Here is a 25,256-nt window from a genome sequence, read left to right on the forward strand (position 1 = left end):
ACATTTAAATATTATAATTATATGGGACCACGTGACTTCTTACAAGTCTTTTGCACAGTATAACTACATATGTAGTTATACTGTGTCTTTTGTCCACCAATCGTGAAAGCGCGTTTCGAAGAGGCTCCAGTAAAGAAGGAAAAGTCCCTATCTTTCAGCGACACTTTCGCTCGAAAAAGTTGGCAATCGTGCGATTCGAGTTTCGAGCTCGACATGGAGCGCGAGAGAGGAGCGGCCAGGAATAGCAGAGAGTACGCGAGTCTAGCCGTTCCATTAAATGAGTGCTTCGTTCGGCGGAGGAGGTGCTCGACGTTCGACTGAAGGCGACCGATTGTAGTATACGTGCGATCGCTTCCTCCGGTAAAGCGAAACCCGCGGACCGAGGCTCGACGATAAACCAAGGATCCGGGCGACGCGGGAATACGGCCGCGCTGCTCTCCCTCGCGTACATCTATATATATATGGAGCAGACTCACTCAGGGAAACGCCTGTTTCACGTGCCGAATCGCGCGCAGTGAACGCGAGTGTGCGTGCCTGTGTATGTGTGTGTGTGTGTGTCACATAGTGGAGTCGCCGCCGCCGTCATCGACGACGTCGTCGTCGTCTACGCGAAAAAGGGCGGCGAAGTGCTTGATACCTGTCGCGGGGAGAGACGCTGAAGAGAGAGAGAGAGATAGGAAGGGAAGACAGAGAGAGAGCGAGTGAACTGTCAGTGTGTGTGCGTGTCTGTCGTCCGTTTGCATGTGTGCGCGACCGCTTGTGTGTGCCAGGCAAGAAGAAGGCGAAGAAGAAGAGGAAGAGGAGGAGGAGGAGGAGGGAGAGAGAGAGAGAAGCCTGCGACAAGAGAAGTGATTATAGGAGAGCTGCCCCGTTGCTCTTCCGAGCGCGTCGTGCTCTCCTTTTCCCTCCGCCACCGTCGTCGCCGTCCTCCTCGGGGCAATGTCTCTCGAGACACGTTCGAGCTCGGCCCTGTTCAAGCGTGCCGAACAGCTCAAGCGCTGGGAACAGTCCGAGACGAACCGCGAGCCCGCGCAGCCGCGGCAAGTCGCGCGCAAGATCAAGTTCTCCGCCGACTGCGTGTTCCTGGCGGCGTGCGCGGCCAGCGACAAGGAGGAGGTCGTCCGTCTGCTGCAGAAGGGGGCGGACATCAACACCGGGAACGTTGACGGACTCACCGCGCTGCACCAGGTAAGGGAGGAAGAGGAAGGAGGCTTTTGACAGTTCATTTTCCCTCGACGCGTTCTGTTTCCTTCGGATGTGCCTCTTTCTTTCTTTCCGTCTCTCTCTTGCGAGAATGTAGCTCTCTGCAAGATGGCTACAACCAGCTCCAGCTGTCTAATTGGAGTATTGTTTTCTCGTCGATCGTGTACTTGACAGATGTATCAATTGTCGAATGAGGATTTTTTTTTTTTACAGGAATTTTTCTTGGAAAGGAATAATTATTAAGTTCGATGACGAACAGGTCTCTCTTATTAGGATCAAGATGTAATTAATACTAATCTATTGTCGAGTATTAATTACTGTTTACGTATATGAGTGAAGAGGCAGGGTATAATAATATCTTGTGTAACGAAAACACGCTATCTTATACTGATACTTTGTGTGTGACACAGCTTTGAGTCAGCTACTGTGATTCAGAACCATTCCTGCAGTTGGAAATCTGAAAGTATTTGGCTCTTATTCTTTCTTTCTTTCATCAATTGTTTTTTGGATGTTTATAATCTGTGTAATTTCGTTAATTAAATCTCTTTTTAATTGCACAAGGCAAAATTATTATATATGAATTATTATTTTCATTTTGTTTATCTCGACAATAATTCAAACTTTCTCGTAAAATATAATTTATTTTTATACATTTTTCAACTATTTATACACATTAAAACTAAATTTTGTTACGCTAAATTCTGTTAGACTTAAAATTCACGTTTTATTTTGAATGTAATTATTACAAAACAATTCAATGAAATCAGAATAAGAATAAGATGATAAAATCTGAAACGTAGCTATATATTTCAGAAAAAATCATTCAACTTTATCTCAGAAATATCTATTTTCTAAAAGTTATTTTTAATTATATTAAAAACGATATGTGTCATGTCAATTCTTTAGAAAATATTTATTTCCCTACATTAAACAAGATACTTGCATCTGACAGATTATTTGATAATATACCTGCAATTCTTGAGTAAATTTTCAAATTTTCAAATTTTACTTTTTATGAATTAATAAGAAATTTTATTATTATTGTGTGAATTTTATTGTTACTTTATTTTATTCTACTATTTTTATGCTTGTTTATTGGGATATTTATTTCACAAATCACACTTTGTTTCTTTCTCTATGAAGCATGCCAATAATTGAAAATTTTTATCATGTGTTATATTCTTCAACTTGTGTTTTAAATGTTGGAGTAAAAAATAATTGCTAAGCCCAACATATTTTGCCATTACTCTGAATGCATGTTGTACAAATGTATGTAACATTTAGTTATAGATTAGATTAATAATTTTATATTTACACACTTAATAATGTAAAAGTTTTTTAATTATCAATATTTTTCTAATTTTGCAAAGGTTTCCTAGATGAGCCAATTATGAAAATTATTTTCTAAATTGACTTTAAATATTAAAAATAAATTCCCCAATTATTTTATTATTGAGTACTTATAATATATTATATAACGGACATATTTAACGTTAAAAATTATTTTAAAAATTTTGCCAAATTAAGTTTTAGGATCTAAATTGATAATAAAATCTCTATTAATTTTTATAAAAGAAAATTAATTTTATCTATTGATTTTCAAAGAATTCTCTAATGGAGCTCACTGTATAGAACTATTTCCTTGCTACACTGGCAACGATTTTTTTTCCCGAGTAGTAAGCTTTTATGAGCAGCCTATTTCTGGATGTTTCTGAAAGCTGGCGCAACTGGGCAATCCGGGACAGCTTGTACATACATGCCATAACAGTTATTACAGTATCTAGGTAATTAATGAGGATACATTAACGAGAAGGCCGAGGAAGCATTTCAAATGTAGAAAGAATAATCATATCATACGTCGACAAGAAGTGATTTATTTCAATAAGAAAATTTTTTGGGAAGAGATCCTATTTTTATTTAAAAATAATAATTAATTAATTGAGACGATTGTAAAATTACTTATTAATTTATTTAGGACAATCATAAAAGATATATTTGATATACTATGTATAACTAAGTCCATTTAATTTTCATTATTAAAGTTTTATATTTTTTCTAACAATAAGTAATGTATTTTTAATGTATATTTGTCAATTCAATTAATTAACAATTATAAGGATTTCAGAAAAAGCTAAGAAAGTTTAAATTTAATCAAGTTTAATATAAATGTGACAATATATATTATATTGAATAACTTATATTTTTTCAGCTTTTTTTTCGAGCCTATTTTGAAATTATTATATATTGTTAATTAATTGAATTGACAAATGGCATCAAGAATATATAATTTAATATATATATATATATATATATATATATATATATATATATATATGATAATAATAGTGATCAAGAATTATTCGGGTCTTATTCAATGGAATAACATTTTCCATAAGGTGAAACGATATTTATGGCCGTTATTTAAGTAAGGAGGAAGTTAAGGCATTTCATGGATTTGCGAAAATAGAATGTGAAAATACATCAGGCATCAAATGCTATTTATAGCTCTCTGTTAGAAGTCACAGGCTGCAGCATCTGTGTTCAGTTTAAATCCTCTATGTCTAGCAATGTGTTGTAATATGTATTTACTTTTTTTTTCACCTCGGTATAATATATGTCGAAACCGCAGGAATTTGCGCACAAATATATTTTATTTACTATATGCAGGCTCAACAAAAAGATGATTTAATATTTAAACGGTGACGCGAAAATTATAATTAAATAAATTTTTGTATAATAAATTATTTTATATTTCTAAATATATTTTGTTCCATAATTCTGTGTACTTGAAAATATATTTAAGGAGAATCTTCTATAAAATCTTTTTATGAATTTTATCATCTAAATTTGTTATATATCTTATCGCAAAATATTCAATCATATATTGCTATATATGGAGATGTTTGATATTCGTGATTAATAACAATCGAAAATCTAACAGCGTAGATTTGTAACGTCGATTCCAAACCTTGGATCGCGACCAGACCGAGCAAAATCGGCGGTTCTGATGTCTCGGGATCTCGAAATACATCTTGCCAATCGCGCACGCTTTTCATCCTTCTCGTTTGACTCTTGCACCCATATCATATCGATTTATAATCAGCACGTAATATATCATATTTGTGTTATATGACTGTAATTGTTGTGTTTAATAGGCTTGCATCGACGATGATCTGGATATGGTGGAATTTTTGGTGGAGCAAGGAGCGGATATCAATCGCGGAGATAATGAAGGATGGACGCCCTTACATGCTACAGCATCATGTGGATTTAAATCTGTTGCTAAGTAAGTTTTTTTTATATATATTTTACGTTTATAAAAGCATTTAAGATTCTCGAATCACGTTTTTTGTTTATATTTATTGTAATAAATGAAAAAATTGTACTTTTTTTACAGATACTTAATAGAACAAGGATGTAATCTGGCAGCAGTTAACAACGATGGTGAACTGGCGCTCGATATCGCTGAAAGCGACGAGATGGAAGACATGCTCCAACAGCATATAAATAAAGCTGGTTTGTATTTATATATATATATATGCGCATATATTTGCAGGATGTGTCTATGAGGCCTACTGCGTAAAACTTTTAATTATAGATCTCTCCGAGGAAAATCGGAGCTGGAAATCGTAGTAGTACCGAAATATCCGTGATAATTTAAGCGAGCGATCTAATTGCGCAAGTGGCAAAAAATTTATCGCATTTTCTCTATCTATTTATAAGATTTTTGGACATATATAAATGATAATGTTTAACAAATACTAAACTACATACCTGAAACTCATTGTCAGTACTCTGCTAAAAATTCGCGCTCTTAGACACAGCATATTGGCAGAGATTCTCTCTTTCATTGACCTCCTTTCGTAATGTTGATATAATTTCACATACAATGCCGAATACCGAAATAGTTTCTTAAGCGAGGTCTGCTTTTATATGATTTATTCTTATTTTGCATAATTAAATATTAATTCTTCAAATATAAATACTTGATATCAGATATCTTTTAAGGTATTTTTTTTCTTGTAACGTCTCGTACAGTTGAATTTGTCGATAAAATTGAACTTAAATATATTTTTAAGATATAGAATATAACATATAAAATTACTAGATTAAAAAACAAGAATATGAATTGTATAATAAACTTAATTTTGCAGGCATCGATTGTGACCAAGCTAGGAGTGAAGAGGAACAATCAATGCTGAACGACGCGAAAGCTTGGCGTTCAGGTGCGCCAGGCAAGGATTCTGTACATCCTAGATCAGGAGCTACTGCCCTCCATGTTGCTGCTGCCAAAGGCTACATGAAAGTCATGCAGTAAGATATTATTATTTAAATTTAAAAAAATATTTAATGTGACACATTACTTAAAGAATAACAAAGTATTATACAGGGTGTTGTTGAAAAAAAAGGTAAAATATTTTAAGGAGATTTAGCATGTCTCAAAATAAGTTAAAAAGTCTTAATAAACATGAGTCCACAAATGAGCTATTTTTGAAATATTTGCAATGTGTCATATAACTTAACTTGCCTCTAATTTAATTTAATTTACTTTTATTTACATGAATAAAATAATAAAAAATAAAAAAATAAAAATAATAATTAAAACAAAAAAAATAAAAATATCTTAAAAATGGTTTATTTGCGGATCCATATTTATTAAGACTTTTCGATTTATTTTTGGGCATATTAAATTCCCTTAAAATATTTTACCCTTTTTTTTCAACACCATGTATATACTTCTTATATCGAAAGCGTAATGTATATGCAATACAACAAAACATTAGAATTATTTTAAAAATTCTACAGTTTCTTTATATAATAAAAACAGGTTTGTATGTGGAATCGAGTTTTTTTTATTGAATTTTTTTTAACACTTCTGTGCAGCATATTACTACAAGCTCGATGCAATGTTGATGCACAGGACTTTGATGGATGGACGCCTTTGCATGGTGCGGCACATTGGGGTCAATTGGAAGCTTGCAAACTTCTTGTTGAGAATGGCTGTGATATGGATATGAAAAATTATGTTGTAAGAGAATAAATATATTTCTTTATAATAATCGTATAGCACAGATTAAATCCAGATTAATTTAAGTTGGCTCTAGACTGATTAGCTTCAGGCTAATCCAACTTACATCTAGACTGGTTTAGGCTGTACGACACACACAATTATTATTATAAAGCATCTTTCTTATTATTACATATTTTTATATCTTATCTTGCTTTTAGGGCCAAACTGCTTTCGATGTTGCTGACGCAAACATCCTCAAATCTCTTGAAAATCTAAGAGAGCAACAAGCACTTATAATAAAAGAAAATCCACAAACAAATAATAAGAAGCAATTGTCTATACCAAAGAAACGGTACGCGACACAATAATCGTAAATGAAAAAAATGCGAGATATTATAATCTTTTATTTTAATGTATTCACTTATCGTTACAGTGTCTCAACGAGTGCTGATAGTGCAGTAACGGCGCAAGAATCTGCAGAGATCTTTGAAGAAGAGACACCAAATAAAGTTAAGAAAGTTGAATTGGAAATTCAATCTGACAAAGAAGATTCCAGCACTAGTACAAACAGCGATGTTGGTAAGTTCCTGTTTGCATATTACATCTTTCGACATACGACATCTAATCCGCACGTTTTTGTAAAGAGGCGATTACATTAATAACTATCTACTCTGCAACTTCCATGTTTATTTTTTTATGTGAAAAAGGGGAAAAGAGAATAATCATGTTTTGCAAACTATTTTCATACCTCTATATTTCTCCTATTGTCCAATTTTACGAATCTAATCTTTATATACTGTTAACTGTAATCTATATTTCTTATAACATTTGCTGCATGGACAGAAGCAACACGTGAAACACACATGGAAGAGAGTGATGGTGAAGGTGAATCTGAGACTAGCTCAGAATCACACTCTTCCACTTTTTCCAATCAATCTGATAAGTCTAACCACGCGACATGTCTTACAGATGACGGTAAGTTTGATCTGTAAGACCGTTTTCTTTTTTTTTTTTTTTCTTTTTTTTTATATAGAACACGAATTATATTGCTTATTATTATATATTGCATTTATTCAAATTTTTATATTAGAATATCTTAAACAAAATACTGGATTTTGGTTATGATTTCACAGAGAGAGTCAGAAACTTGAAATATTTCTTCTTTCTAAAATTAATAGTGTAATAATTTTTAATTAATTGTTTTGCAGAGAAGAAAAATAGAGTAAACAAAGATGAAAATGCACTCCACAGTCCAATATCTCCGGTCGAAACTAATAAAGTTCCTAATCAGGTAAAGTGTTAACTATTTCTACAATAAATTGTTAATTTTGTGTTCTTTTAAATAATTTTCTAAATAATGTTTTCGTGTTCTGTTCTTCAAGGCTCCAATATTGCCACCAAAACAACAGACTGATAATAATGAAGAAGGTGTCGTACCATCTTGGAGACGTTCAGGTTCCTTTCGAAATAAAATGCAAAGTACTGAAACTACTAATTCTGTATCTACAAGTAAGCTTCTTCTTGAATATTATATTTCAATTACATTTTTCAAAGTTGAGTTTCTTTAATAATCTTATACGTATGTAATTACTTTCCAGAACTCGAAGATAAGGATAACAACATTAAGATACCGACAACAGTACCAAATAAAGTTAGTGGAGAGCCCGATGTGGTCTTAAGAAGAACACATAGTTTCGAAACAGACGAAAAGTGAGTATAAATAAATCTTTGCTTAGCGTGTCATTATTATTATTATTATTATTTTTTAATACACAAGTCTGCAGCTTTATATTTTTTTAAATATCGAGTGTTTTTTTCTTTTCTTTTTTTTTGTTTGTTAATAATCAGCAGATACTCTTAATGCTATTAACAGCTGTGCTGCATTCCAACTAAGATATTGTATTATACGCATACTCCATGTGTTTGCATCTTAATTGCGAGAGAATCTTAGTGTCTCTTTATTTAACGTATGTCCCTATACTATCATGATAATTAGTGTAGAGATATGCATGGCACGGTAATGCATGTGATGCAGGTTTTATGAACAATATTTGGCATTACGTGCTCGCATCAAGGCGTTCTCGTGCCCTACCCTCCATCGCTGCAATGCAGCTGCTCCTACTTACACCAATTCTACGACTCGTTCTGCATCTCTACGCGAAACACACAGGTATATTCCGCGTGCTTCTAATCAATATGTTATAGTTTTTATTTTTACAACACAGACTGCAATTTGTTAATTCTATATTTGCTCAATCATTCTCTATATAATATGTAAAACATTGCAATGCATATTATATCATTTGTATTATTCGAAAGTATGTGTAAATTTGTAAAAGATGTGGTTTTAAATTTTTTTATACATTTTTGTATGGAATGGGCTTTTAATGTGGCTTGCTATTAATTGTCTTAGAGCTTAAAATGTGCTTTAATTGAAAACAATAGTGTTAATCAAATTAAAGTCTTAACTCTTAACAATTTTTGAATTATATATAAGAACTTATACATATATAAGTTTAATAAGACTAATTTTCTTTAATATTTATATTAATATTACACTTATAACCCTATCATAATTAAAGTAAATATAACTAAATATAACTCAGATAGAGAAAGATAGAAACTTAAAATTTTATATACTTACATCTTTTTAAGAAATAAATCTTAATATATTTATCAAATTTAGAGCTTTCAAAATATTTTGTGAGATATACAAATTATTTCACTCTTAGTTAAGATGAATAAATAGGAAAATATTTTTATTTTTAATGTGTGCTTCTCTGCATCTTTATTGTAATATATTTACTGATAATATATATGACAACATATCTGTCATTAAAATAAAATTTTTATTATTAATATTATTACTTATTACTATATATTATTAATTATTATTATTATTATGTATTATTATTACATATTATTATTATACATTATTTCTTTTTAATTATTTATTTTGTTCTACACTCCAGAAAAAAAGACGTGAAATTAAATTTGGAATTATCAAGACTGCCACAAGGAAGCAATACACTTTCACCAACATCTGCATCTAAAACATTGGCCTCGAGTTTATTGTCATCCATCACAACAACTACCACTGCCACTACAACAACAAGTCCTATTCCAGTCAATCAAATTCGCAGGTAAATAAATTTTTATATTAAATATATATAAATATATTTTCTACATCTCTAAATGTATATTTTAAATTTTATCTTACATTTCTTAATTTATTTTACAAAAGGTTGAAAATGGATAGCAATATTTTTCACAAATGTGTAAAATATTTGATTGTAAAATGTTTTATTATAATACTGTTTGGTTAATATGGAGGATTATTTTTGTGTATTTTTTTTCATATTTTTGATTTGTTTTTATATTTGACTTTAATTTTTTTACACGCAAAGTAAAAAATTCTGTAATATTTTATACTCCAGAGTTCTTAAAGTTATAAAGATTTCATGTAATGTATATTTTTGCCACATAACTAATATTATATAAAAATTTGGGTATTTCCAAGGCACGTGCGAGTCCTAAACACTTATATATTTACAACATCATAAATACATTATTACATACACATAATTGACATCTATATTTTTACATTTTGTATTGTGCGTTATATAATATGAATGTGGCTGGATAGTGTTCAACCAATGGAAGCTGCATCTACAGTTGTATCAAATACAAATAATGCAGTAGCAACTGCTCCTGGAACTCCCACTACACCAGGCGGGAGCAAGCTTAGTCCAGGAAATATCTTCAAGAATTTCTTCAAGTGGGTACTCACTCTGCTCGGAAGATCCTCCTGAAATATGACTTTTGCATATATATATATATATATATATCTTCAGATGTTTACGTGTAATTTACGTTAATTTGCTGGCAGTAGCATGAACTTTTGCTTTTGCAGTGTGATTATTCCTTTTATTTGCATATTAATTGTTCTATATTTGAATTTTACGATAGTTGTCTCATTCACAAGCAATCACACGTCTGAATTCACTAATTGCCGAAACGTTACACGCGATTATAGTCGACAAATAAATACACTACTACATATAAATGCACATTATTCGATTTTTGTATCGTTAATTAAATTATGTAAATTTGTGAACGCACTGCGATACTCGCAACAATCCATTGTGACATAAAGGTTCATTGATATTCTATGGAAATAATTAAGCATTACATATCTTTATTCTTTTAATTTTCTAATTAATCAAAAAATTATATGTATAGTCTATTGCAGGGAAAAAATTGAATTCTTCTGTAATAGTTATACATGAACACCAAAGATACATCTGGAATATACAAAGAAGATATATTAATTATTACAGGGATATTTTACAGGGATATATACATATATTTTTGCTGTTTTCTGTGAAATTGTTGATATTGCTTGATATTGATACAAATTGCAATTGAATATAATGCTTACTAAAAGTTTGTTTCTACATTGCACAGAAAAAAACGACCTGACTATATATTGTATATTTTTTCTGTTGCAACTTGTAAGCTCGCAAATATTTTTCCATCTCACGTATTATTACGTATATATGTACAGATCCTTCGTTCCGCCGGTACGCGATGAGGAGAGTGAAACTCAAAGGAAAGCTCATGCGAAGAGAGTGAGAGAGACCAGAAGATCAACTCAAGGTGTGACGTTGGACGAGATCAAGAGCGCGGAACAATTAGTCAAGAAAAAGCAACAGAACAACGAATCACCAGCAGTAATACCATCCACACAGGTAAACATCGTATCGATGGTTTTTATCATATATGAGTAAGTGTCTTATCAATTGATTAGAGAGCTGACTAATCGCGCGAAGTGAATCGTCTAGAAGAATTTTTCTCAAACGGTGTATAATAATGTTAAGAGAGAGACGTCTCTTTTTCGTATCTCTAGTATATGAAAACATTGACAGTGAATATTAAAACGTAGTGCGGCATATTAATTACACATTCAAGAAAAAATAATTTTTTTTTTAACGCGAGAAAGAGGATGATTATTATTTCTCACAGTATTTGTTGATAATGTGACTTAGCTTCCGGTTTTTAAATTGCAATTTAAAAATCGGAATCATATTCAGAGTCACAAAAGCTACTAGGGAAATGATTATCCTTTTTCTTATGTTTGAAACAAAAGTTATTTTTTGTTGAACTGTGCGTAATAAATCACATGACGATCTAGTGTAATATTAGATGGCTTCCATGAAGTATCTGTGTTGTTTAAAATCGAAAGTCCATGTAATATTTTATTTTTTATTATATTCTTATATACAAATGTAATGTAATACGACGATTATATAAAGTCGAGACGATAGTCGATACATTTCTTCATTTTTTTTTTTTTTAAATAATACAGCCTACAACTACCGTCAGCAATACAGCTTCGATCACAGCTACGATAACAACCGCAACTTCGACTACCGCTACCGTGACTACTGCGAATAAAGTAGAAGAATCTAATTTGCCTGAAAGACGACCATCTTGGAGATTAAGGGTAGACAATGGAAGCAAGGTCTGTGCGGTTTTTTTTATTTCTTACGAAATTATTATTTATCTGTATTTATTCGCGCTATTATCCGTACTAGAGTCGGTGCTACAGGATACAAGGTGTAGTGAAATTCAATCGCGACAAATGGAAGCGAAGCATCGCAAATGTTATCGTATAAATCAAGATCGATAATAACATTACAATTCGTTGTATAGTTTCAGTTAGAAGATGCTAATAATAAGCCTACGGATAATACAACGTCCTACATGAGAAGACCGTCTGCTGGAACTGGTATACCTAGACCATCATCAGCGCCAGTGGAGACTATTGCTACCAGTAGTACAGAAACCACAATTACTTTACCCCTTAGGAGATCGTTAAAGCAACCTGACGACAAAGGTAAAGATATCTATAGAATAATTAATTGAACAATATAATTCGTCATGTTTTTTTATGAAAAATTTAATAGAAATACGAAGTTGATTTGTGTAACATTGGCGATTATTTATTGTAAAATATCATAATTGTGTTGTGTTATAGAACAAGATAAAGAAAATGATAGTAGAAACGCACAAGCTACACAGGCGGTTATACAAAGGAGACGTAGGCCTAAGAGAAGATCGACAGGCGTGGTTCACGTAGATATGGATGTTAGTAACAATTTTGATAATAATAATGAAGTTATCTAAAAAGTTACATTTCTCTCTCTTTAAAAATGTTAATATCACACGAGAAAATAAGAAAGAACTATATTTTGAGAGAGATACAAAAAATAGCATAGATTTCAAAATGAAATTTAATAGAATTTCTTCTATAAAAATTAAATAAATATATTTGAAAATACATTTAAGATGACATTTTATCTTTTTTAGGAAATCGATCCGGAAAAACAAGATGTAACTGCTGGTGGGGACTGTGACGATTCCAAAATCAATCATAATGAAGTAAGTAATCCATCTTTTTCTAGTTTATATTTTTTTCTTGCATTCTCTGTTACATAACTTTCTAACTTTAATAGACCATTATCATATATGAAACACTTCTTTAAATCGAAATAATTCAATTCAAAGTATAATTTAATATTACATATGCGCGGATACTAAACGCTGCATGATGAAAATACATCGTTCCCCCATTTTATCGGTTTCCTTCGGTTTTTTTATTTATCAAATCCTTCTGACGCCAAAACGTCTGTTCGAATTTCAATTTACGAGTCTCTTGTCGCGGATTTACTAGACTAGACTAGCCAAGAAGCCAATATTGGATAACACGCAGTTATATGACGCAAAGGAAAACACAAGGCTCGTAGGAAAGAAAGAAAGAGGGAAGTGTATACGATGAGGCATCGTCTCATTTTGGCCTCAATAAGTTTCTGGAGCTTCGATTGTTGAACATGTCGGATAATTGTGTTTGTTCCTGCTGAAACCTATGTAGATAACGAGAAAGGAACAGCTGTTCTCCTAATATTTAATATTAAATATATTTTTGTAATTCTGGAAGAGAGAGCTCGCTTTCATACAAAATTCCAGCGTAACTTTTTTTCATTCGCCGGGTATAAGCGGCTTTAGTAGGCTACCGGAGCTTGATGTTATTTTTAGTTTCTTGGAAGAATAACTTCTATATTTCGTACGTATATCCTCGATAAAAATAGTTCAACAATCTTTGTTTGTTCTGTCATCTACGCGTTCGATATTCTATATGCGAAAAAATATATATAATCATGTGAGACGCATGTCAACATATAATTTTGTTCAATCTTCATAAATATTTTTCTGCTCATTTTTTAATGTAAAATTATCGAGTTGACTTTAATAAGGTAGCTAATTGAAGTAAAAAAAGATGATCGTGAACATGACCTGACTAAAGCGTCTAAAAGTATTCTATCAATGCGTCCGAAATGTAATTCTAAACGCTTTGATATTTAGAATCGTACGTTTGTTTGCTGCTCGTGAACATCGTCTTTCAATCTTTTATCGATGACAGACGGATCATCCAACGCGTCTATATAGATCTGGCACATGAGGTTGCTAAATGTTATGAAATTTATACTCCCTTGTTTTTCGACTCTCTTAAATTTATTTTCCCAGTATAAAATTAGATATATCGTATATACAATGTATACTTGCGCTTATGAATTTAAAAATTCACTTAAATTATATTTTTTATCATGAGTTATCATGTGTTAAGATGCGTTTAAACTGCGATACAAATCGCATTTATTCTCTGAAACCTTGATATTTGTGTGCGTCTTTGCGTGCATTCCAAAAATAGCACATAGTAGTGATGCTTTAAAGCAAACTGCCCGAGAAAGAGAGAGATGTTTTTGGGTTCTCCTGCCCAGTCTCCGTCAGTCTATCATCTGTTCTCCTCAGTACTAGATATACGCGCTTTGTTCTTAGAAACTATAAAGTTTTCGCTGTCGAGGTATCGCGTAAAAGCAGGGATAAAAGTCTTCCTGACCGTCAACCGTATGAATAACGTGTGTAGAAGTTGAGTGACGAGTTTCGTGAAAAAAAAACCCTCCCGATGCTGTAACGTCTCGTAATAGCTTCGCACGTGACGCAAACCATGTCTTCGTACAGAAAGGGAGCGCAAACTAAGCCAACAACAGCTGCGGGCTTGAGAGCTCAAGCGTCAACAAATGGGAAATCAATTTTTGGAAACAGGTCACGAATCGGCGGATTGCTTTCGCTGAATCATAATAATTTAACATCGTACAATACGGCTTTATTGGGCGCGAAAAATCCCAATCTGTATTCCGGATCGAGTTACTTAAACAAGAGCGCAAAGACTAGCGATCTATTTCGTACAAGTCCGTATGTGAAATCGACAAGCAGTCCGACAAGTTATCAAAATCTCTTCACGACGTACGGTGGAACGAAAACGGGATACGGTGGTGTGACTGTACCCTCTCACACAGTCGTCAGTCCCTTGAATTTAAATCCATCTCCCAGTTACAACTATCTAAATCTGAATGTTCGCCCTCGCGTGCAAAAAACAGAGAGTTATAGCAGATCCAAAGTAAAACCGAGTTTAAATATCAGATCGAGGAGTTCTAGTCTAACTAGTCTAGCTAGTTCCGAGGGATACGCTGTAAGCGATATTTTTCTAACACACATATATACAATATTTTAAAAAAGATTTAAGTATAGTCAAACTTTTGAGAATCTATTAAAAGTGATTTCGAAGTGCTCTTGTAATATTCTCGATGATGCTAATATTACGAAATCTATATAATCAGAATTTTTCTTAAAGGAATTTATACAATAATGCGCGCATTTAACAAAAATTAATATTTAATATTATGTCTGTTTTAGAGTGGAAACGATCGTTCTGTGAGGGCTAATAGATTAGGCTCAATATCTTCATTGTCATCAGAAGCTTCATCAGCGCCGATCAGATTAAAATCCAATAATTCCGAAAACGGCGAATTAGACTATAAGAAATTGTACGAGGAATCTCAGGTCGAGAACGAAAGGTTAAAGGACAAATTGAAGCGTTCCGACGAACAATTGAAGGAAGTTAGAAGTTTATTGGAGAAAGCACAAAGCAACCAAAACAAAGTAATTCTCTCTGAGGCAGAAAAGAGAGAGAGGCGAGCAATGGAGAGAAAACTTTCGGAAATGGAAGAGGAATTAAAGGTAAGCTCAGATTTCCACGTATCACCTATCTTCAATTTCAACAATTGTTATTTATGTGAAAGCAAATGGAACGAAGACGCTTTCGTATCTTAAATAATGACGAGGCTGGACCACAATTTTCTCTGTGATTTTTTATCTCTGTGTACGATTATACATATCAGTATATATCTGTATACTCACAATTTTAGATTTTTTAGTTAGTTATTTATTATACACCTGTCATCTCTTTTTGTTGTGTTGCTACGACTAGTAGCGGTAAAGAAAAAAACAGCGATGACCTTTTTTATTAAAAAAGCGACCCGATTGCTTCTCGGTGCATCTATTTTGTATGCTTTTCCTTATCTATCTTTTTTTTTGTACGGCGCTTTATTCTCTGTCTTTATTCTCTACTCAGATTTAGTCCACTGATTGATTTTTCAATCGGAAAACAATAACTTCTGTTCACTCGTTTATATATATCTCTTATTCCCCTGTGTTCCGCTTCTCAGAATTTCTAGCGTAGCCTAATCGGGGAATCGCACGCGGTTTTACTTGTCTGTTTTAACGAAACCAGTATGTTGTGGGACTATTTTTGGGACTAGCAAAAAAAAAACAGTGGCGAGGTTTTAGCTAATTGTTTAACTGTTTACAGCAATTGCAAAAGCTCAAAGCTGAAAATGAGAGATTGAAAGCCGAAAATCGGGCACTTACCCGTGTCGTATCCAAACTCACCAATACTAAATAGGTAAAGAACACAATGACAGCATCTGCGTTAACGATAGACATCGTATCTCACGTATAGCATTAATTAATTAATTAATTAATTAATTAATCGAATGATTGATTACAATTTCGTGTTCCTCGACCGCCAGTATTAAAACAGAAACGATACTACTCATTTACTTATTGTACGATTCAGCTTTACAATGTGTTTATACATTCCAACGCGATCGTTAATCAACTTTTAACTAAACGACAGCTTAGCAGCTTATTCTTTTGTAATAAAAAAAAAAGAGAGATTTTAGGCTTCTGTTATAAAATATATATGTTTTATCCCGAATATCATAATGAACATTATACGATCGCATATCTTAGTGTGATACTAATAGCATTTTTATCGTTGCAATTTTATCAACGCGATTTTTAATGCGAGAGAAATTATATGTATAACATTATATAATATATACATATACGAATTATTTAAGAGATCGCTGTGTAAAGTTTCAACCGTGATAATTATATACTGAATTATATACGCGACTGTTTGTGTGATATGCATGTTATAAACGCGAATTACTTAATAATACATTTACTAAAAAAGAAATAAAAATGAAAAAACATTGCATAAGTTTTAACAAAAACTAGGAGAACGCAGTCTGTCATATATTAAGATGCATAGGAATGAATATAGATTTCGCAGTTTTATATAACTTTAGAAGAAAACTTTCTTTCCTTCATCAATAAAACCATCATTCAACATGCAATATAACATTTGTAAACTGAATGCGCCATCACCAAGCATCGATAATCATCTTTGGCACGTGTTAAAAACATGAAAAACAAAATCATGACTTTGCAACTGATTATTATTCTTTTCTTTTCGTTCATTCATCTTAATTGTAATTGTGTGACAGTTCCCAGAAACATTTTCAATATGTTAAAATCAACAAGCTACTACACTCTTATTAACTTAGATCTTCACACACCTCTCTCTATCTCTCTTTCTGTCTTTCTCAGAAAGCATGTTAAATGTTAAATTGTTGCATTTTTATTGCACTTTATCTATTGACATATAGATCTACTTTGCAAAATGGTCAATCCACATACGAGATTGACATTAATCCCACTATAATTTTTATGTATATAATATTACATATTTATCTATGATATGCATTAGAAAGCTTTCATAATCAATGATATTAGTAGTGTTCTAAAAGTGCTCGATAAGAAAGTATTTAGCGAATGATTATTAGTTGATAATACACGATTTAATCGCTCCTTTGATATTTTTATAAAAAATACTCCTGAAATTATTGATTAAGCCTACACATCTTTTAAACATTATTAAATTTAATTAAACTTAGATTGTATACGAGGAGATGAATATTGTCTTCCAAACACACAGATAATTTTGTGTTGTGTAAGATATTATATGTATAACAATTTATTACTTTTAAGTTTAAGTTTGTGTCAGATCTCTACAACTCTAGTCTATAGATAAATTATGAAGAGAATTTAGTAATTTAATAGTAAAATAGTCCATAAATATATAATTATGAAGAAAATACTTGTGTACAAATGCAATAATAATAATCAAAAGAAATAAAGTCTACGATGCTGCTGTTATATGTAATACGAACATCATAAATTGACGAAACACTACTTGCTCGATTCATTTTTTAATTCTTTTATATATAGTATCTGAACACATTTATTAATTTTTCTACTAGTATACGATATACCCGAATATATATATACTTTAATGACTTTTGGTTGCAGTAATACTTGTGAGTGCCTCTCTCTTTCTTCCGTTTATCTTCCTGTTGTTTTTTGTGAGCACTTATTACTCCGTCTATAACGGCATCATTTCTCTTTGTACTCCTCTGTATAATGTAACTCATCCTCTGTTGCGTTTTTAGATTAGCACATAAGAATTAGTGTGACATTTTTTTTTTCTAGGTGATGGAGCAACTAAAATGCGAAAATCAGAGGCTAAAAGATGAAAATGGTGCCTTGATCAGAGTAATCAGCAAATTGTCCAAATAAATCTTGTAGTCTCAACACTGCACATTGTAATGAAATTTTAAGTTGTTGTATGTTATGATTGTATATCGAAATGAATTGCTTTAATTATCGCAGCATTATTATTATCGCTAGTATTCTTACAAACGCGCATCACGCTATTATCGATGAATTTATCCTCGTGCTAGTTATTTAACTTATTTCGAATGATGAGATCAAATTATTAATCGCATGGCTGTGCCAAAGGCGAAAAAAGATGTTACTCCTATTCTTAGACTGTGAATATTTGATTGTAAAAGACTTAGAGAAATTTTACTTTGCGGAATTATTTTTTAATGTCTTATGTATAGAAAGATAAATTTTATAATCCACTATATAAAATTAATTCAATGCTTTATAGTATTAAAAAAAAATTCAGATTTACTTTATATTCGACTTACTAGGAAGAAAACCTGTTAATTTTTTATAGCTTTCTTTTTTTTTTTAACAAATCACGTTATCAATATTGATTCTCTTTATAAGGACATTTTTGTATAATTATGTAATAGACAACAATGATGTGGCATTTTAATAACTAAAACAGAGAATTTTTATCCATGAAGCAAGTCTCTGAAATACTCTGATGACTGCGGACAAATAAAACCACAGTAAAACGAGTCCATTTGCTGCATTAACGAAGAGCAATAAATGATATATATCTGTTCCGCTTGATTAAATTATGCAGTTGATAAAAAAGGACGGAGTCACAAAAGAACATGATCTTGCTACTCAAGTGGCCTTTCTCTGAAGACTGCAATTTATAAATCCTTCCATCATTGCCATTTTTGCAGTATAAGCAGAATTTGATGCATGTACGGGAGAATAAATGTTTTTAATTTTATTCTGTAATATTAATACATTTTCTTATATAATATCAGATATATGTAAAATATACTTAAGATACATCAGGATTATTTAATCTCTTTAAAGTGCTAAAATTACTATATGTTAGAGCTGTGGCTGTAAAAAAAACTTGAGTTCGAACTGTTGATGTGGTAGAATCTGTGTTACTATTTTTAACTATTTGTCTAATGTATGAAATGCTGTTACCTATTATTTTCTTATAGCATTAATAAAATTATTGTTCAATATACACTCTGGATAAAAACGAATTTATAAATATTGGATTATGGAATGTGCAAACTGACAGTTGGCATGTTTTTTAATGATATTATTGTAAACAATTGTAAAAAAAAAGGATGACTCAATGTAGTTATTTCGTAATGAAGTTTATTAGAAAATAATACTTGTGTAAATATTTAATACATAACTTACACAACACACGGATCTTAGTTTTATTTTATTAGCTTAAGTCACACATCACAAAATTCCTATATATATATATATGTTTATACGTATTTTATAATTTAATATTTTGTAAATATTTAAGAACTGCGTATGTGCAAAAAGCAGCTGCATCATATATATTTATTAAAAGGTAAGTAATCGATAGAATTCTTTTTACATATTTTATTTTTATTATGTTTTATTTACTCTCAAATATACTATTTTTTATTTACAATATATTTCTTTATAGAAAATAATTTCATAAATCAGCTATTGTCTTACAAACTTTATTTACTATGATTTTAATAATCTTTCCATAATTTTTGTAACAATAGCCATATCTGCACAATTGTCTGTAATCTTTGCCATTTCTCCCAACAGTGCATTAAATAATTTTTTCTTTCCACTTTTATATCCCGATACAATTTTCGGATTTTTCTCAATAATTTCTAAACACATCTTTTCCAATTGTTTCTCATCTGATATCAAGAACCAATTACGTTCTTCAACAATCTATAACAAATAAAAACATAGAAGTTTAATAAGAAAAGACTCGTGTATTTTTAATACTGCATTTTTTATATATAGAAAAAAAAAACAATACCTCTTTTGGAGATTTCTTTGGATCAGATATTAATTCATACAAAATCTTCTTCGCCTTCATTAAATTAATTACTTTGTTTTGTAATAAATCAATCAATTGACCAATAAAATCTTCATGTGGTAAGCTAAAAAAAATTGTTATATACATGAGCATTTTATACAATTTAGAAATACGATTTAAATAAAAAAAAAGTTCCTTACTAAAATTCAACTGTTAATTTATTTTTATGAAGAAAAGCCAACAATTCCATGACGAGAAATTTGGCGACCAATTCCGGTTTACGATTGCCATCTTTTCTTATTATTCCATCAAATAATTGTAACAATACAAAGTCACTCTGAGACAAAATATGAAATATTAAAAACATATATCTTTTCTACATATTTATTTGATTGTAATGCACTCACTCAAACTTACCATTAAAGATACGATTATTTCAGGAGATATCTTAAAAATATTCTTCAATCTCTCGCGTATCTGTTCTGGCAATTCAGGCAATTGTCTTTTCAATACTACAGCATCGACTAAATTGTCTTCATTCGGTAAATCTTCTCTGACATGTATACGCAGAGGTGGCAAGTTTGTTTCAGGCATAAATCGATAATCCTAAAAGTGGCAAATTCAAAGATAAAATAATTAAATAATTAATTAAATAATTTGAGGACAACATAAAAACAAAATGATATATTACTTCTTTATCTTCCTTTTCACGCATAGGAATGGTCGTCTTGTTTATCGCGCTCCATGCGCGTGTCTCGTTAAATATTACATTGCCGGCTTCAAGGACAGAAATTTGTCTACTTATTTCATACTTAATAGCGGCAGCGACGGCACGTACACTTCCAATATTTTTTATTTCCGTCCGAACGCCCAAATCATCGTCTCGATCAGTTATAGAAACGTTAGCATCGACACGAAGAGCTCCCTCTACAATAAGAATAATAAAATATGAGATATTGAATCTACGAGTAATAATTTTTGAAAGTCAAATAATTTCTGTAATAAATGACCTTCCATTTTGCCATTACAGACACCCAGTAACTGTAACGTAAATGCAAGTTCCTTCACAAGTGCGGCAGCTTCTTCGCCATCGACCAAATCTGGCTCAAACACGAATTCCATCAAAGGTATTCCGGCACGATTAAGATCAATGAAGCTTCTATAAAAGTATTAAGTCACATTTAGAGAACTATTATAATTTTTGCCATTTTTTAAAGCTAAAATTAAAGATATATACAATTAGCTTAATTGATACCTTGCTAAATTTTCATCGTGCAAACTTTTGCCACTGTCTTGTTCTAATTGAATCTGCTTGATTTTAGAAGACTTCAGATACGGTGATTTGTGTATTCCTGGAGTGAACACGTGAAACTTAATTTCACCATCGACAGCAATAGGTCGTCCTTGTTGAGTAATTTGAAATCCTGCCTAAAAAAATAATTGAAACGATTAATAAGCATGCTGATATAAATTGAGAGAAATATATATCGAAAGAATTATATTTACAGGTAAATCTGCATAGAAATAGTGTTTTCTCTCAAATAGAGAAGTCTCGTTTAATCGGCAAGATAATGCTAAGCCCGTCTGCACCGCAGATTCCACGCATCTTCTGTTCAGTACCTGCAACACATTTGTATCTGCAACAATAGTTAATATTTATCACAACAGTTTGGGCAATTTTGCTAATTACCAATAACTTACAGGTAATGTTCCTGGTGTAGCACAATCGAAAAATGAGACACAGGAATTGATGGGACTGGCAAAGTCGATGGATGCGCTAGAAAATAACTTTGACTCTGTTGCAATCTGAGCATGAACCTCCAAGCCCACGATGGATTTCCATTTCTTTCTAAAATGATCAGACGTAACAAAATTAATAATTTAATTATAATATTATTTATATATATCTATATATAAATTATATTATATATGTATATATAAATTATATATACTTTATTATATATACATATATATATATATATATTTATATTTATAATATAACATATTATTTATATATATTAATTATAATATTCCATGTGTGCAATATAGGTATATATATTTTTTTTGGAGAGCAACAATAAGAATTATTTACATTTTCATATGTAAATATTTTTCATAACCTAATTGCTCACCGCACTTTCGCTTCTTTTTGAATCTTAGATGAAAGAAACCGCTGTGAAATATTGTCATTTTGCTTTTTAATCCATTTATTTATAAGAATGAAATGTATTTGTTTCCTTGATAACATGTTTTGTTGGCTTTTCGATATATTTTGAGAAAAGATTTAACGTTTAAAAGACAGGTTATGGATTCTCAGAATTGCCAATTGCAGAATAAAAACTTTTGCATAGATACCAACCAATAAAATGCCACGTGGATCCCAGGATCATATTTTCTATATAAATGCCTCTTTATTTAGGATTGACATTATATATTTAAATTTATACAGGAATAATAAAATATAATAATATACACAATACTTTAAACAACTTACATTTATTCGTGAATGTAGAAAATCTGTTTATATATGTATAAAATTTCTTGTGCAAGTATACATAGCTGTAACAATTGGAATGGAAACAATCATTCCTATGACAACTTACATGTACCAATCGTTGCTTTGCTTTATGATAAAATGCTGCATTATTCTTGTGGTTACTGCTGATATGGCATGGATCTTCTATCAATAGATCAATTAATTGCTGTCAAAGTCCAGTATCACAGCGGAGAGAGATTGAGATCGTACAGCCATTATTCACTTCTTTGTAAAAGCTGATTAATGAAGATGTCGGAGCCACAATTAAAAAAAATCAAATTTTTGTAGAAAATATTGACCATAAATAATAGTGAGACCTATTTGAATAAACACTAGTATTTAATTAATAGCATCGTCTTTAGATACGCTAAATGGCTCTGCTACAGTCTCTGCACCACTATCAGCGATAAGAACATCCTCCTGTGGTCTATCTCGCGAATCTGTATTTGTTCGCTCAATTTTACGAATTATATCCTGCAATAGAAGAATGATAGCATGAATAAGTAAAACATTATATTCTTACAAGTTGGTCATAATGCTACATATATGTATCTCGTACCATTCCTTTGATAATCTTGCCAAAAACAACATGTCTACCATCAAGCCACGGTGTTTGCTTAACCGTGATAAAGAATTGAGATCCATTGGTATCCTTGCCAGCATTTGCCATGGACAACCATCCGGCACCGTAGTGCTTCAGTTTGAAGTTCTCATCTGCGAAGCGATCCCCATAGATGCTGTGACCTGACAAATAAAACAAGTCAATAAAGTCAATCAACTAAATAATAAGTATAAAAATAGGGAAATTGGCTAAACCTCCAGTTCCATCTCCCTTTGTGAAGTCTCCTCCCTGGATCATGAAATCTTTGATCACTCTGTGGAACACGCTGCCTTTGTATCCCTCACCCTCCGGTTTCTTGGCGAGTTCCACGAAATTCTTCACGGTCTTTGGAACGGTTTTGCCGAAGAGACCGATTTCTATTCTCCCCGCATCGGTACCGCCGATCTTGATGTCGAACCATACCTAAAAGAATCCGTTTAAATATTTATCAACATATCTGTCGAAATTTTTTTCTCCAATAGGACAAGAGACATTGTTTGTCCCAAGTATGACACATGGATCATCCGTGCAACAGAAATATGCCACGTATTCACGAGCCTCGTTCTCGGGACACCTATTATGATAATTCGTTCTTATTACGAAAATTGCAGGATGTTATACCTTGTCCGTGACTTTCGGTCCATTTGCGTTCGTGCAGGAAGCCGCGGCCACCAGGCCGAGGAACAACAGCAGCCTCATGTTACTTGAAAATGCGAAAACAAAGACCCTCGACCGCCGATCCCTCGTAGAGGTCTGTCAGTGTCGGAACCGCTAATAAGTACCGGATGCGAGGTACACAAGAACACATATACATACATACGTGGGCTTGAAATGTGGGAGCGTCCGATTGGCTGATTCCATCGACATAGTGAAAGGAGCGTGACGAGGAGATGAACATTTTTATTTCAATATTCATATTTTTCTATTAAGAAAAATAATAATCCGGTCTCTCTTCAGGCGTCTTCATCAGTGTTTGCTGTTATCTAAATAAAATTATATAGATAATCATCTAGATGAAATTTTGGCGTCATCTTATCTTTATATATATATAGATAATAAAAATATGTATTATCTATATCTGCATCTTAGATGAAAAGAAAGTGTTATCTTTACTAAATTATCTAAAATAATATTCAGATAATTTGGTTTAGAGTTTCATAGCACATGAAAATATTTAAGTAGAACTTTGAGCAGTAAATGATAAAAACTTATAAATAAAAGTATGAATATATTTTTATAATTTACATTTTTTTATTTTACATTACATTTTTATTTATTTACATTTTTTAACTATTTAAATAAGGGGTTTTAAAAATAATATTATCTGGAAGTTATCTAGATGAATCGTCATGTAATTTTATCTTTTATCTAGATATATTTAAAACAAAATCATCTTTATCTTATCTAAGATGAATTTACATATTTTTATCTCATCTTTATCTAGCTAATTTTAAAATCATCTAAGCACAACACTGGGCGTCTTGTCCTATATTGTGTTAAAGCCTAGTCTACAATAGAGTCGTAAGGTCGTAAACGTAAGAAATTGACCAATCACAGTTGAATTCGAGGAGAATAATCGACTGTGATTGGTCAATTTCTTACGTTTACGACCTTACGACTCTATTGTAGACTAAGCTTAAGGCTGGATTATAGAGGCCGTAAACTTTTTCCGTAACCGTAAATTTAAGGATTCAACCAATCGCGTTGCTTGATTCGGCAACGTGATTGGTTAAATTTTGTTAAATTTATGGCCTCTATAATCCAGCCTTTATGGTTCGGTATTCGCGGAATTTGAGTATTTTTCTTGTTTTTTCATTTTATCGATGGGATAATATAATTTATTATTATAATAATAATTATAATATTAATAATTTTTAAGCGACATTTTTGTCAGAGTCGAAACTCGTTAATTTTTATAAATTATAAATACCTTCTTTTTTTAATTTTGATGAACTTTATTCGGAATAAAATCCCCAAATTTATTCATATATTTATTTTATTTTTATTCTTCTTAAAGTCTCGCGATAATATTTATTTTATTTTCTTATATCGATAGTTTTCGAGAGATTATATTTTTCTAAACGTTAGATCGTACACGTGAGGATTAAAATGA

General features: G+C 31.7%; 3 protein-coding genes and 1 long non-coding RNA gene across 12 annotated transcripts; 1 reads left to right on the forward strand and 3 right to left on the reverse strand.

Moving 5' to 3' along the window:
- Positions 1–208: 208 nt before the first annotated feature.
- Mbs (Myosin binding subunit) lies at positions 209–18,559 on the forward strand. Of its 8 annotated transcripts, none has more exons than XM_083054863.1 (22): positions 210–1,188; positions 4,359–4,489; positions 4,601–4,719; positions 5,358–5,517; positions 6,088–6,232; positions 6,433–6,566; positions 6,648–6,793; positions 7,058–7,189; positions 7,423–7,505; positions 7,597–7,723; positions 7,813–7,924; positions 8,250–8,384; positions 9,187–9,357; positions 9,861–9,992; positions 10,782–10,965; positions 11,583–11,738; positions 11,930–12,113; positions 12,255–12,364; positions 12,587–12,658; positions 15,032–15,355; positions 15,987–16,079; positions 18,014–18,559. In XM_083054863.1, exons 1-21 carry the CDS (start codon positions 940–942, stop codon positions 16,077–16,079), a joined length of 3,099 nt encoding a protein of 1,032 aa, XP_082910989.1. In that variant the 5' UTR covers positions 210–939; the 3' UTR covers positions 18,014–18,559. The 8 variants fall into 8 exon arrangements, with proteins under 8 accessions (XP_082911036.1, XP_082910989.1, XP_082910998.1 ...); XM_083054916.1 differs by lacking the exon at positions 210–1,188 and adding an exon at positions 2,782–2,987; XM_083054910.1 differs by lacking the exon at positions 11,583–11,738 and having other exon boundaries at positions 209–1,188.
- On the reverse strand, positions 9,746–10,796 carry LOC145945759 (uncharacterized). Its single transcript, XR_014426921.1, has 2 exons — positions 10,656–10,796; positions 9,746–10,518 (listed from the first exon to the last, which is right to left on the reverse strand). It is a non-coding gene; the product is annotated as an uncharacterized LOC145945759 (long non-coding RNA).
- Positions 18,560–19,589: 1,030 nt separating the features above from the next.
- On the reverse strand, positions 19,590–22,354 carry Gatb (glutamyl-tRNA(Gln) amidotransferase subunit B, mitochondrial). 2 transcript variants are annotated; one of them, XM_083057323.1, is made up of 10 exons: positions 22,139–22,354; positions 21,708–21,855; positions 21,513–21,626; positions 21,262–21,434; positions 21,017–21,165; positions 20,698–20,933; positions 20,424–20,612; positions 20,207–20,343; positions 20,007–20,130; positions 19,590–19,915 (listed from the first exon to the last, which is right to left on the reverse strand). In XM_083057323.1, exons 1-10 carry the CDS (start codon positions 22,252–22,254, stop codon positions 19,697–19,699), a joined length of 1,605 nt encoding a protein of 534 aa, XP_082913449.1. In that variant the 5' UTR covers positions 22,255–22,354; the 3' UTR covers positions 19,590–19,696. The 2 variants fall into 2 exon arrangements, with proteins under 2 accessions (XP_082913449.1, XP_082913457.1); XM_083057331.1 differs by lacking the exon at positions 22,139–22,354 and having other exon boundaries at positions 21,513–21,643; positions 21,708–21,716.
- Positions 22,355–22,486: 132 nt separating this feature from the next.
- Ppib (peptidylprolyl isomerase B (cyclophilin B)) lies at positions 22,487–23,924 on the reverse strand. Its single transcript, XM_083057345.1, has 4 exons — positions 23,765–23,924; positions 23,359–23,566; positions 23,102–23,286; positions 22,487–23,016 (listed from the first exon to the last, which is right to left on the reverse strand). The coding sequence occupies exons 1-4, from the start codon at positions 23,840–23,842 to the stop codon at positions 22,882–22,884; spliced, it is 606 nt and encodes a 201-aa protein (XP_082913471.1). The 5' UTR covers positions 23,843–23,924; the 3' UTR covers positions 22,487–22,881.
- Between the last annotated feature and the right edge of the window lie 1,332 nt (positions 23,925–25,256).

The sequence above is a fragment of the Prenolepis imparis genome, unplaced genomic scaffold (genome assembly GCF_030444845.1).
Source record: "Prenolepis imparis isolate NDT839.2.m4 unplaced genomic scaffold, iyPreImpa1.0 SCAF_2, whole genome shotgun sequence".
In the NCBI taxonomy this organism is placed as follows: domain Eukaryota; kingdom Metazoa; phylum Arthropoda; class Insecta; order Hymenoptera; family Formicidae; genus Prenolepis; species Prenolepis imparis.